The sequence below is a fragment of the Lynx rufus genome, unplaced genomic scaffold (genome assembly GCF_022079265.1).
Source record: "Lynx rufus isolate CCGP_SWC_20201006 ecotype Redwood Valley unplaced genomic scaffold, mLynRuf1.p SCAF_27, whole genome shotgun sequence".
NCBI lineage: Eukaryota > Metazoa > Chordata > Mammalia > Carnivora > Felidae > Lynx > Lynx rufus.
In genome coordinates this window covers 3,365,327-3,379,526 of record NW_025814842.1, presented here as the reverse complement: position 1 = coordinate 3,379,526, position 14,200 = coordinate 3,365,327, and the positions used below count along the sequence as shown (strand labels likewise).

General features: G+C 56.1%; 1 protein-coding gene across 1 annotated transcript in view; it reads right to left on the bottom strand.

Annotated features, from left to right (window-relative positions):
• SDK1 (sidekick cell adhesion molecule 1) overlaps positions 1-14,200 on the bottom strand; it is a 157,952-nt gene that overhangs the window by 17,282 nt on the left and 126,470 nt on the right. The window contains exons 23-25 of the mRNA XM_047089469.1: positions 13,025-13,186; positions 12,003-12,128; positions 1,858-2,022 (exon numbers count right to left, since the gene is read on the bottom strand). Of these exons, the coding sequence (XP_046945425.1) occupies positions 1,858-2,022; positions 12,003-12,128; positions 13,025-13,186 (453 nt within the window). The remainder of the gene's footprint in view (positions 1-1,857; positions 2,023-12,002; positions 12,129-13,024; positions 13,187-14,200) is intronic.

Sequence of the window (14,200 nt, the reverse complement as noted above, 5' to 3'; positions counted from 1 at the left end):
AATCTCTCACTGGGCAGGTGAAAAATGTGTGCGCGCTGGGGTTGACAAAGGGGGATTGACTTTGGATAATGTATCAGCACAGGGGTTCCGGGGAGCTGGCGAGCATTTGGAGTCCAGACACGGTAAGTGGTTTTCAGGCTGCACGTTAGGGCCCCCACGTAATGAGCCAACAAACTCCAGCCGACCGCCCAGCGGAAGAGGCCCAGGTGGGCCTGGAAAGGAAAGGCCTCGGTGCCCGCAAGATTCTCACCCGGGGCAGACCTGCGGTCGGCCCCGAGGCAGAGCCGGGCAGGTGCCCGCCTGCTGGCTGGTCTGAAGGGTGAAGGGAGCCGAGCACAGTCCTGCTGGCGGCCACGGTGGGCGAGGGGGTGCGGGGGGTTTCAGAGAAACAGCACGGTCACAGACCCCATGAACAGCAGGGTAGGAGCACTGTGTTCTCCTGTAGGAACCAGCTTTTGCCATTGGCCGTGTGTGTGTGTGTGTGTGTGTGTGTGTGTGTGTAACCAGAGTCTCTGTGCGTTTGGAACCGCTTCATGTTGACTTTCCACAGGTGAACGAAGAGAGGCTTGAATTGGGGAACTGGGGTGACAGTGTCCAGGGATTCCTTATTCTAGTCTCTCTTTTTGGGGGTGTATTAAATTTTTCACGAGGAAAATGAAGGAAATGAGAAAAATTTGGTGTGTTAAAGTCTAATTTGTTAAACAAGCCGGCGGTGTGCCATGTCTCCTCCAGGCAGACCCCCTCACGGGCCACCGGGACCTGGGGGGCCCGAGTGCGCCCACGGACACTATCCTTGTCCAACGGCAAGTCCAAAGGCAAAACACGAGAGGTGTTTTCAGTGACACAAGACCAGTCAGTAGCTTAAACAGACCCACGTGCAGGGGAAGTGAAACACGTTTCTCTTACCATAGGGACGCCCGTCTGGGTCTCTGGCCTTGCCGGTGACCCTGCCTGCAGGGGACGGCCAACTTCTTTTCTGAATCGCGCTCACCTGGCTCCCTACTATCCCTCCAGAGCGGGCTCCCAACTTGGGCTGCCCGGGACAGGGGAGGGGGGGGGATCCGCTGTGGAGCCCCCGGGGGGGCGTTCTCCAAGCAACCCCCAGTAACCCTGGGGCTGAAGGCAGCTTCCCCCCCACCACCTGCCGTCTGAGACTTTGTGCTGCCTCCTCCTGTGCCCTCCCCACTGTGCACCCTTCACCACCCAGCCCCCCTCTTCTGAGAAGCCCTTCCTGACTCCTGGCGGTCACTTTCTCCCCATGTGTTACACCCCCGGCCACATGGCTGGTGACGGCGGCTAGTCTGTCCAGCTCTGGGAAAGAAACCTCACCTCTCCCACCCAGAGTGGAGCCGGGGCCTCACCCTACAGGGTGGCGACCAGCACGGGCTCACGTCCCCGAGGCCCCCCATCGGACACAACCTATGTCCGGCACTAAGACACTCCCCAGGGGCGTCTGCTGGGGCGATTTTTGCATTTTAGGCATCACGCAAGTCTGCAGCGTAAGGAGCCTGCAGCTCATGGGAGGGCTCAGGGCGGCCTTCACCCCTGAGGGCACTGCTCAGCCCAAGCGGACTGCTCGGACTCCTGCACAGGCCTCCGATTAGGGAAAAGTGAGACAAAAACTAAGGATTGCTCAAGCGGAACATGGTAAGGGCAGTCGGGGGGCCTGGTGGTGGTGCCACGGGCTCCCATGCACACTGCTTCCCCAGCACCGAGTTCCCTGGGCCCTCGGCGGGGCCGCCTACACGAAGCACAGTGTTGTCCTCTGTCTTTTCGTGACGGCCCCATGTCTCCCTCTCCTCCCTCAGGGGACAGGGCTTTGTCCTGAGATTCCCCTGCTTGGGCAGGGCTCCCTACCTGACACGGCTGTAGAGGGGCTGCTGGGCTCCCCGTAGCCCGCCTGGTTCACGGCCACCACTCGGAACTCGTACGTCACTCCCTGCCTGAGCTTGTCCAGGCTGACGGTGTAGGAGGTGGCACTCCGGGGGATGTCCTTCGCAAACATGTCCCACAGGCCTTCATCTGAGGACACAGCACCGGAGCAGAGGTTAGGGTTTTCTCCCGCCTTCGACCTGGCGCCCGCCCCGCGGCCGGCTCACCGTGGCCCTCGCGCGGTGCAACTGACGGGAGAGCCAGAGCCCGGGTGGGTTGCACGGGGCCAGGATGGGGAAGAGGTCAGCCCTCTCCCCGACAGAGAGACCCCGCCAAGGCCCTGGGGTGGTCATGGCATGTTCCTGAACATTCTCCTCGCCCTGTCACATTCCCATCGGATTCCAGGCCTCGTCTCTGCTCTCTGACTTGATGTTGTCTCTAGTAGGATCTCTGGCATCTATAACAGTGCCTCACAAGGAGCGCATTATGTGAGGACATATACGGAGGCTGCTTGGTAAAAAGTGGGCTCAGAGCCCAGAACGTTCATGAATTATAATTTCCTTTACAGGCACAGGTATGTGATCCTTTAAAGAGAGCAGGAGGTCCAGAGAGGAAAGGCACGTTTGAGTATGCACGCACACGTGCGGACAGCTTTGCAGAGAGCTGAGGGTTATCTGGCACCAACCTGCTCACGCACCTTGGAACGCCAGATGCGCTCGAGTGGATTAGCCCAACAGTACACAGGAAGAAAAGTGCTGGCGTATAAGTCTGTGTTTGCATAGGATTTAGAGTTTGCACCGATTAAGCCCTTACAGTCACAGGTTAACGAAGGCACGGACGTGAATGAGATTTTAAAGGCACAAATCTCTGGACGGGCAGAAAAAGAGCACAATGATCATTTATTCCTCAACTTTCACGTTTACACTCATTCCTCACCGAGGTGCCCGTTACGGCTAATCACGTCAAAATGGCCGGCCAGCCACAGCTCCAAGTCCCCCCACCACCGACACGCTGAAGTTTGCACACGGGGTGGCTGTCGGCTGTGGTTTTCGTTCTGAGTTTGCATGACAATGACCAGGAAATAATGGGCACCGAGAGTGCCCTGCTCTATAGCCCTGCTCTGCCCCGGTGGCCCCTTCCTCCCCTTCCACTGCCTCCCGTTCATTCACGCGTTCATTCCACAGACACTCGCGTGCTCACTCTTTGCCTGGGCTGTTCCGCCCATCGGGGAATCAGGTGAGATTTCTGCTCGCATGAGCAGGTGCTAGTCTAAGGGCAGTGTGCGGAGGAACATCAAGTCATTTCACCCTTTCAGACTCGTCTTGACCTCACTCCTACGCTTTAGCAAGGGGGTTGCCTCTACCAACTGGCTTTCTGAGCACTCTTTCACATTTACCTTTCGGCACCATGGTGCCCTCCGAGTCTTCAAGAGTTCAATAAATATCTGTTGGGGTGGTCCATCCTTCCATCCTTGCACCCACTTACCTCCCCTTCCTTCCTTCCTTCCTTCCTTCCTTCCTTCCTTCCTTCCTTCCACCCATCTATCCATCCTTCCTTCCTTCCATCTATCCATCCACCCACTTACCTCTCCTTTCTTCCTTCCATCCATCCACCCACTTACCCTTCCTTCCTTCCTTCCTTATACCATCAATCCTTCCACCCACCCATCTATCCATCCTTCCTTCCTTCCGTCCATCCATCCACCCACTTACCCTTCCTTCCTTCCTTCCTTCCACCATCAATCCTTCCATCCACCCATCTATCCATCCTTCCTTCCTTCCGTCCATCCATCCACCCACTTACCTCTCCTTCCTTCCTTCCTTCCTTCCTTCCTTCCTTCCTTATACCATCAATCCTTCCACCCACCCATCTATCCATCCTTCCTTCCTTCCGTCCATCCATCCACCCACTTACCTCTCCTTCCTTCCTTCCTTCCTTCCTTCCTTCCTTCCTTCCTTCCTTCCTCCATCAATCCTTCCACCCACCCATCTATCCATCCTTCCTTCCGTCCACCCATCCACCCACTTACCTCTCCTTCCTTCCTTCCTTCCTTCCTTCCTTCCTTCCTTCCTTCCACCATCAATCCTTCCACCCACCCATCTATCCATCCTTCCTTCCTTCCGTCCATCCATCCACACACTTACCTCTCCTTTCTTCCTTCCTTCCTTCCTTCCATCAATCCTTCCACCCACCCATCCATCCATCCATCCATCCATCCATCCTTCCTTCCTTCCATCCATCCACCCACTTACCCTTCCTTCCTTCCTTCCTTCCTTCCTTCCTTCCTTCCACCATCAATCCTTCCACCCACCCATCTATCCATTCTTCCATCCTTCTGTCCATCCATCCACCCACTTACCTCTCCTTCCTTCCTTCCTTCCTTCCTTCCTTCCTTCCTTCCTTATACCATCAATCCTTCCACCCACCCATCTATCCATCCTTCCTTCCTTCCGTCCATCCATCCACCCACTTACCTCTCCTTCCTTCCTTCCTTCCACCATCAATCCTTCCACCCACCCACTCATCCATCCATCCATCCACCCACTTACCTCTCCTTCCTTGCTTCCACCATCAATCCTTTTATCTATCCATCATCCATCCTTCCATCCATCCACCCATTTCCCTTCCTTTCTTTTCCTTTCCTTCTCTTCCCTTCCCTTCCCCATCAATCCTTCCATCTACCCACCCATTTTCCTTCCTTTCTTTTCCTTTCCTTCCCTTCCCTTCCACCTTCCTTCCTTCCTTCCATCCATCGATCCATCCATCCGTCATCCATCCTTCTATCCATCCATCTTTACCTCCCCATAGCACTTTGCAGGGCCTAGCACAATCAGCCTTTCAGTAAACAACCACCACCATTTTATTTAGCACTTACTATGAGCAAGTCACTATTCTAAGCGCTTTAAATGTTGACTGAATTGTTTCTTTTCTTTTTTGTGTGTGAGAGAGAGAGGGAATGGGGGAGAGGGGCAGGGGAGACAGAGAAACCGAATCCTAAGCAGGCGTCGAGCCTGAATCGGGGCCTGATCCTGTGACCCTGGGATCATGACCTGAGCCAAAATCAAGAGTAGGATGCCTAACCAACTGAGCCACCATGGTGCCCCTGCAGTGTTTTTCTTCTAAAAGGGAAGACAATTTTATGCTGTAAAAAAGACAAGCAAAAAAAAAAAAAATAAGCTTTTTTTAAACTGGATGTTGCTTGAACCACTGCAGTGCAGGGACTAAGTGTGAAAGGAATTCTCAGACTGTTAAGAGCAGGTCTGAACTCTTCTGGAATGACTTCTCCAAGTGTCTTTTGCATTAATGTTTCTGTAATGCTTTCCTGCTCCCGAAGAAAAAAAAATTATTTCCCCTTCCTCCACCGTCACCTAAAGGCCACATTTTATTTTAAGCGCTCTGTCACAGCCCCAGGAATTGTGTGCATTTTTCATAAAAACATTTTAAAATATTGATATAGAATCTCAACACAGAACAATTTATATAGCAATCCGTTTACACTGAAAAATGTTGGGGGAGGGAGAGTCATGCCGAGAGAATTTCCTTCTGAACTACGAGAAGAAAATGTTCACATTTTTATTTTGCTTAATTCCTCCTTGCCAAAATTAGCACATTTTGCGTTTTAGAATTTGCTTCCAATTCACAGGGCTATTTGTCTGTACTGATCTTTACATCGTGATCATGAGTGGGTAAGAAAACTTGGCAGCTGTTAACGCGTCCACTCTCTTTCCCCACCGTGGATTGTTTTTTTCTCGTTTGTATTGTGCCGTTAAGTATCTCAATAAATCAATGATGGAGAAAAGTATCTCTACAAATTAGGGGGGAAAATAACATTACAGAACTATTAGCCATAATGAGGTTTGTGCAACTGATTTTCCATGCATAGGGATAATCCCCAGCGTCCGGATTTCCATCTCAATCAACACTTGAGAGCAGTGTGGGCCTTCGCTCGTTCCAAAGGCGGTTCTGGGGGTCCGATTCAGCCAGCCCTCAGACCCAGGTGAGACTGGCCCCCACTGGAATGCTCAGGGGGCCCCGGCCTGCCTTCCCGTCTGCGCTCGGGGAGCTCCTGTGTCCAGATACCTTCCGAAGCTGCATCCCCGAATGGCTGATGCCCCATGCTGTGTCCTCTGCGGGCTCCGGAGCGGGGCTCCGGGGCGTTGGACTTCCTGGGGGCGTGGTCTTGATGTCTGTGGGAGGGGGGCCCGTGGCGGGGGAGTGAGCCCAAATCACACTGGTGTGCAGGGCTGCCCCCTATTCCTGGACGCCTGGGGGAGCACCTCCCTGGACTCTGGCCACTCAAACACCTGCCAGGGACAGCAATCTTGCCCCCACCAGCTAAGCGGGGGGTGGGGGGGGGACACCGCTGACAGAGAAACTTTGCAATTATCCCTAAAGACACCCCAGGTCCCACCAGCCTCGGGGGAGGTGGTAAGAAGCCCCACACACGGTCTGGCTCCTCAGTGGGCTCATGTTTCGGGAAAGAACGTGAACTCTTTGTCTTTGCCGCCTGCAGCGCATTATCTGTGCGTCAGACTCGGGGAAGCAGCCGACGGTCAAGGTCCTTGTGGAAAGAACCCTCTTCCGGTCTGAACGGTTTTGCTGCCTCACGACAGGCCTGCTTGCGGCTCACAGAACGGGCAGCCCGGCCTCTCCCCCGCCCCGGCAGCGGGAGGCACATCTGCTCCCAGACGATGTCCTAATAAACGTGGGAACACGAACACCTCTCTTCTGGATGGAGACGGAGCCCAGCTCGGGCACATCCGCGGGTCACTCGATTTATCCCTCCAACGCCCAGAACGGAGCTGTGTGCCGCAGGTATTCAGGCGGATGCCAGGCCAGCACGAAAGTTTGATTTCACGGACAATTAAACAGGGTCTCCGTGCTGAATGAAACTGTCACTCACGGGCCCGAGATTTCTGGTTCCACTAACTCATGTCACCAGCAACGTGACTGTCAGGCCATGGCTCGGAGCAAACGGACGCCTGTCGGCCGTGTGTTTCTTAGACGCTGCCATTTCTGTCGTATCCGTGGTCAATCTCGGTCCGAAATTTGACTGAAGCAGGTGGGGCTCAAACATGAGGCTAAATACCTCGCAGGGCAGGAAAAAAATTCCCTTGTATCTGATCCAGTTGTAAGACAGGAGACAAGCGGGGACGAATGTCTAGAAGCAAAGGAGGCCTGTGACAGGCTGAGCCCAGCGGGCGGCAGGGCGCCCGGGCGGACGGGCGGACGGGCGGTCAGCGGACGTGGGTGCGAGGAGGCCGGGAGTGGGTGCCAGGCCGGGCGCCGTCGGACCTGTGCCCGCAGCTCCTTCCCCCTGCTGAATTTGCTGACTTGGGAATTTCCATGGGTTTTAAAACCTTTGGGAAAAGACTGATTTTGTTCTTTGTTCAACTGAAAATCCCTCGGCCAGAGGCTGACGGTGGGGAGTGGGGAGGCGGGTGGGGGGCTCCCAGGGGGACTCCGCGTGGATGAGGCAGGTCCAGATCGGGGATGGGGACGAGGAGGGACCAGCTCTCATCTCTGGGCTAAAGACGCTGCTTGTGAAAAAGGCAATACAATGACTGTCTGCACCGGGTACGTCCTAAGTATGTATTTCACGGCTGCTTCGGAGAGGAAAATATATTTATAGTTCCCTTACTGCCATTCCGGTCTATTGTGTAAATATGTAAATTAGGTTTCGTGATCTACACAGTAAAATGCCCTGGGATAATTTGTGTAAATAAATCATCCGCCTGTGGCCACTGCATAGTCTCCGTCGCCTTCCAGGGAACTTTGCAACGCGGATTCGGAGCAAACGTGCACGCAACCAGAGAGAGGTGTCTCTGGCCAGGCTGTCCTCGCGCCCGCACTCCCTGACTGTCCTTCCCCGGAGTAAGAGGGACTCTGGGCTCGAGCCTGACAGTCATGTCACGGCCGCCGTCTGGTTCTGTCTCCACGTTAGGGAAGCAGTGAGCTACTCTGCAGAGATTGTAGGGGTGACAGTTGAGGGTACAGAAGGGTGAGGGGGGGCTGCCCGAGCCCGCTGGCCACCTCGAGGTGCCAGCCACCCAGCTGATCAGCCACCTGCCTCCTGGGGGTTGAGACAGAGACTCAGCTGGACAGGAAGACGGCAGGCCGGGCAGACAGGTGGGGGCTCCAGGGGCCACCTAGTGCCAAGTGGCTCAGGCTTCCCAGATACCCAGGGGTGTGCCGGGTGTCACCTGTGTGCCGGGTGGCTCCTGCCCTCCCCACCCCCAATAAAAAATAAGGCCTCCTCACGAAAACCCGGGCCCGTCCACCAAATCCCCACTCCCTTTGACACCCACGCCCCTGCCTGGAGAAAGTCTTGCCAGAGAGCTTCGGTGGAGAAAATAAGATAGAGCGTTTAATGTGTTGTGTAATGAGGCCTGTAATAGATGGCAGCTGAGATCCAACGCCCTAAGGCACCAGCAAGGTGTTTAAATATTGACAATCCATAAAAGCATTTCATTTGCCTCTGCGTCGCTGCTGGCCTCGGTCACGGGAGGGAGGAGGCCTTTCCGCGGGAAGACGGCGAGGCCCTGCAGCCGCTCTGCTTGGGCGGACGGTCTGAAAGGGGGAATCGGTCGCAGGACGCCAGGGGAGGCAAAATCTCTCGCGCCCGCTGAACGAGACGGCGTCTTGCAGGCCAGCTTCCTGTGGCGTCTCAGTCCCTGGGGGTTGGTTTCCACGTGGCGGCACGACCCCCGGGCCTCGCTGGTCTCAGGAGGCGCCCGCTCGGCGGAGGACCTCCGGGCGGGGGGCTCAGTATGACACCCGGGCCGGCACCCCGATCGGCTCTTCCTCACACACCCCCTCGCAGACTCCCTAAAGCTGCACTTCTGGCCAACAGGCCACCGGCTTCCTTCGCTACGGTGGACGCGTGAGCATCTGATGACCTGATGAGAAATTAAACGGCTCCCCGGGCAAGTCTGAGGATCAGTACCTTCTCTTTCCTCAGAAGGTGCCGGAATGTGCTCTGCACTGTTAGGATCCCGAGCCCTTGCGCCCGTGTCTGGCTGCTGCTGTGGCACATTCCCCACGGCTGACCTCTGACATGAGAATGCTCGTTTCAAAGACGTGCCGTTGCACTTGACTGAACAGGACACCGTCCGTGGGATACACGTATGTATTTTAAAATCTTGACTGGAGCTTTTTATGTTGAGATAACTGTAGAGCCCCACACGGTTATGGGAAATACTACGGAGAGATGCCACGCGTCCTGTATCCGGGGTCCCCCGACGGTATCACCCCTCAGAACAACAGCGAGGCATCGCAACCGGGAACTGACGTCGACGTGGTCCAGACACAGAGCGTTTCCGTCGCCCCAGTGACCCCGCTGTGGCCTCTCACATCTATTCATCCACTGGGGTTTTTAACACTCAGTCGGGGAGCAAGCGTGCGGGCCGAAGGAAATGACTTGGCAAAGGTCTTCCACTTGTGTCACCGAGGACAAGCCTTCTTGTCTCCTCCCGGTGCCACGGACCCCTCCGGCAATCTGCTGACTCTGAAGGGAGCCCTTCTCAGAACGGCTTTGGATGCAGAAAATAAAACTAAGAAGGAAGCCAGCTATGCTGCTAATGACTGTAATTACCCAGAGGGAACTGGAGGTTCACAGCAACCCTGTGTCCTAGGGATGCTGACTGTGTGGGTCACGTGTGGTTTCCGATGCGCCTGTTGGGCTCCGTGGTTCTTTGGAAGATGGGGTGCAAAGGCTTGGATTCCTCCAGGGCCGCGCTGGAGCACAAGTTCCAGGGAACATCTGGATGGCGAGGCCCACCACCTTGTGAAACACCCACCCCAGCCGGGTCGGGATGGGAACCAGTGTGGTTTCTACTGCTGACAATTCCACAGGTTGGGAAGTTACTTATGCGGTTTCAACCCAACTGTTGTAGGTCAAATTGTGACCCCTCAAAATTCACGTGGTCGAGGTCCTATCCCCCATGTCTCAGAATGTGACCTTATTTGGAAAGAGGGTCTTTGCAGATGTAATTAGTCAAGGTGAGGTCTTGGGGGTGGGCCCTAACCCGGTATGACTGGTGTCCTCATAGAAGGGGAAGTTCGGGCACAGGGACTGGAGGGCACACAGAGAGAAGGTGGAGATGGGAGGGAGGGGGCGGGAAATCCCTCCACAGCCCAAGAAGGCCCAGGGTTGATGGCAAACCACCCGAAGCTGGGAGAGAGGACGGAGCAGACCTCCACTCACAAGCTCACAGGACCCAACCCCACCACGCCTGTCCTCAGACGCCCGGCCTCTAGACCGGGAGACGGTACGTGCCGCGGGGTAAGCCGCCTGGTGCGGGGTACGTGGTCATAGCAGCCAGAATACACGAACACGCCTACGTTCATAAGGGAAGAAAATGCTGAAGGTCAGTTGGTGGTGAGCGATGTCCACAGATCTCCCGAATTCTCTCAGGAGCCCTTGGTAGCCTGAAAGGGCACAAAGGAACCTTTGCAATGAACGCTCTCCCTAGATTCGGGGAGAAAGGGTCGACTTCCTTCCTTGGGGTCCGTCCGTGCAGGCTCCTCAGCCCTCAGCTGGGCCCAGACCTCACCAGGCCTGTATTCGAGGCTCCTGCCAATCTCTGAAGGTGCCGTGGGATCAAGTGTCCTCGGCGGAGAGCCTGCTGTCTGCTCTCGGGGCCGCCGGCTTTCAGAGGGACAGGGCAGGGGAACCCAGCGGCCGCAGGAGGCCCGTCGCCCATCTGCGACCCTCCGTTTCCAGAACAGGCCGAAAGCCTCGCTCAGCATAAGCTCCAGGACCCCTCGGGGCGGCACGGTGAACGTGTGAGTTCAGGGGCTGAAGAACTTTACATATTGCCTTTCACGGGGCCTGTTTGGGTCTCGGGCGCCAGATTTCTACCTGGAAGTTTCTAGGAGGTGCTTACAACGAGTAACCTCTGAAAAGCACTTTGATGGGGGAGGGGCATCTGGCACAGTCCTAAGTGACTTCACAGCCCTTCCCTCTTGGTGTGATAGCTTCTTTAAATATCCGGCTAAAATGACGCCCGGCGCTGAGGGTGGGCTCTGGCAGAGGGCTCTCTGCCCGCAGCCCTGGCACACCCTGTATTTTCGTGCTCAGGTGCTCACGATTCACCGTGCAACCACCTGCAGGCCACAGTGGACGTGCAGAAATGGATCTTCCAGCAACATCCATGCTTCGTTATTACAGCTGAACGGGAGGAAGAGAGCGAAAACCCTCCTCGGGCAGATAGAGTAGGGAATGGACCGAGACCTCATTTTCGGGAGCCTAAAAGATGGGGCAGAGGGCGTGGACAGGAATCTGTGCCCTGATCGGGAGCGAGCGGGACTCTGTCCGTCGGGGCAAACAGGCGGAGCCTGAGGCAAGCATCCGGAAACACTCTTGGATCTTCCCGAGGAGCCGCAAGTGTCTGTAAGCGTCCCTGTGTTTTCATGTACACGTTTCTGAGGGCGTCCCTGTGTTTTCATGTACACGTTTCTGAGGGCGTCCCTGTGTTTTCATGTACACGTTTCTGAGGGCGTCCCTGTGTTTTCATGTACACGTTTCTGAGGGCGTCCCTGTGTTTTCATGTACACGTTTCTGAGGGCGTCCCTGTGTTTTCATGTACACGTTTCTGAGGGCGTCCCTGTGTTTTCATGTACACGTTTCTGAGGGCGTCCCTGTGTTTTCATGTACACGTTTCTGAGGGCGTCCCTGTGTTTTCATGTACACGTTTCTGAGGGCGTCCCTGTGTTTTCATGTACACGTTTCTGAGGGCGTCCCTGTGTTTTCATGTACACGTTTCTGAGGGCGTCCCTGTGTTTTCATGTACACGTTTCTGAGGGCGTCCCTGTGTTTTCATGTACACGTTTCTGAGGGCGTCCCTGTGTTTTCATGTACACGTTTCTGAGGGCGTCCCTGTGTTTTCATGTACATGTTTCTGAGGATGACGACGACCGGGCTCTGAGGCACGTGTACTGTGGCCAACCATCGAGAATCTCAGGCCCGCGAGGTTACGGCGGAGGGAGGGACATGCCTCGCCCTTCCTCGAGTCGCCCTCGTGGCCTCCACATCTTTAGAGAGAGGCCAAGCGGAGGCCAGAGGGCCCTGACACTCGCCTCCGCTAAGCTGAACAGGCTCCTTGGCAGGTGCCCAACCCCCTCCTTACCTGAGGGCCTGACCTCGATGACGTAGCCCGTGGTGGGAGTCCTGCCCACGCTTCCCTCCGTCCACTGCAGGGTCAGCTCAGAGGCGGACTTGCTGACCGAGACATCTCTGGGGGACCCCGGGGAGCCTGCGGGATAAAAGAGACAGGGGAGGGTGGACGTGGGCACTTGGGGGCTCCTCATCCCACAGGGGGTCGGCGGCTCTGGCCAGGTTCTGTCTCCTTCCCCAAGCATGTGGCTTAGCCTCGCTCTGTCACAGTCTTCTCATCCTAGACGTGGGAAAGCCACCCTGACCTCCCGGGTTGACCGGACGTGAGCAGAGATGGGCCGTGCAACGGGCCCAGGATCGTGCCTGGCGTGGGGCATGCACCCTGTGAACCGAGGTCCTGTCACCCTCGCCTTGCTAAGGTTGTCAACAAATGCCAAAACCATTTAGGTGGGTGGGAAGCCACGTGGCTCCTCTTTGTGATGTGAACACTTTAAGATTTTCTTGCGTATGGGGGCGCCTGGGTGGCTCAGTCGGTTAAGTGTCCAACTTTGGCTCAGGCCATGATCTTGGTCTGTGGGTTTGAGTCCCACATCGGGCTCTGTGCTGATAGCTCAGAACCTGGAGCCTGCTTTGGATTCTATGTCTCCCTCTCTCTCTCTGCCCCTCTCCCGCTTGTTCTCTCTCTCTCTCTCTCTCTCAAAAATAAACTTAATAAAATGTAAACAAAAGTTTCTTGTGTATCTAATTTCAAAAATTCATTTTTCCCAAGTTTTTCCAGAAAACAGCCCCAAACTTGACATGCTTAACACCGAAGAGTTTGCTGGTCTGCACATAACGAGCCTGTCTGTAGACATTGCTGCTAACACAGGTGTTTGGAGACACCCACGCTGCCAGAACATTCCTGCATTTATGGCCGCTCTGGGTGGGCCAGAGCTACTTGACGGGCAGCGAGGGGGGACCCTCTGACCGGACGGAGCCCGGGGTGGGCCGCTCGCACTGCACCGGCCGCGGGGCCCCCGGCGGAGCTCCACTTACCCTCGGCGGGCCCAGCCGTGACGTTCGCTTGCAGCTCGGGCCCATAGGCGATGGTCCGCGCTTGCACACGGAAGAAATAGGTCACTCCTTTGGTGAGATCCCGGACCTTCAGCCAGCGCTGCCAGTTCCCCTTCACGTCCACCGTCACCACCTTGCTCACCCCTGGAACCACCGAGAGCAAAGGCCAGGAGGTGGCCGGAGTCAGAGACGCGGCCGGATGCCGCCTATTCCACCGCGACCACAAGGACGGCGTCCCCAGCTTGCTGAGGAACTATTTCTTGCAATTAGGAGGAGTTTAAGTGGTGGTGATAGCCAATTTTCAGCACAGATAAGTGTAATTAGAGTTTAAGACTGATAAGTGGGGCTGACAAACCCAAGAGCCAGCCTCACGGTGCGGCGCGGGGAGGTGGCCCAGGTCTCCCTCACCACACCGGGGAGGCCCCCGTGCTCCTGCCCCCGGCCCGGGCCCCCCTCCCCTCCCGCTGCACTCCGAGCCGCATCGAGCTCTGTGTCACCTGTGCAGGTGACCTGGAGCCTCCTGACTTGGGAGGAGAGAACGGGGAAAAAGAGGCAGGAACCTTCATCATAGCTAAAAGCTGGGCTTCCTCCAAGTGGGGCTCTCCAGCCTGACTGGGCTGGCTAACCAGTGGCCTAGAGGCCTCCGGCCCCCCGTAAGAACTTTCTCCTGGACTCCGAAGCAAGGACGGAGAAAGGCTGTCGCTGCAAATATCACTGCCCAGGTTCAGACAACTCTGACCACGGAGAGACAACGTTTTCGCTCATGAACACGCAGACGAAGAGAAAGTGTTGGTTGTACTGGGTGTAGCTGGAGAACTGAGATTCCACATTTCGGGAGGAAGACGCACAGTGAAAATCATACGAACGCAGCATTTTCCAGGACGGAGATGGGGCTCCCTGGTTAAGTACGTTTGAAGGTGACGTATTACAAAAAGGCCTCGTAGGCTCTCCACTCGGGATTTCTGAGAGCTTTCGACATACCGGTGTCTACGGCTCATCCCCCGGAGGAGCAGGAAGAGGTGAGGTGGCCCCTCTGACACTGGTCAGCAGAGCCCGCCAGGAGCACCGCCCGGCACCTGCCGTCCGCCCCCAGCACGGCCCGCATGCACCGTGAACACACTGCCCGGCGTGGCCACCGCCGGGCCTGCCCTCAGTGCC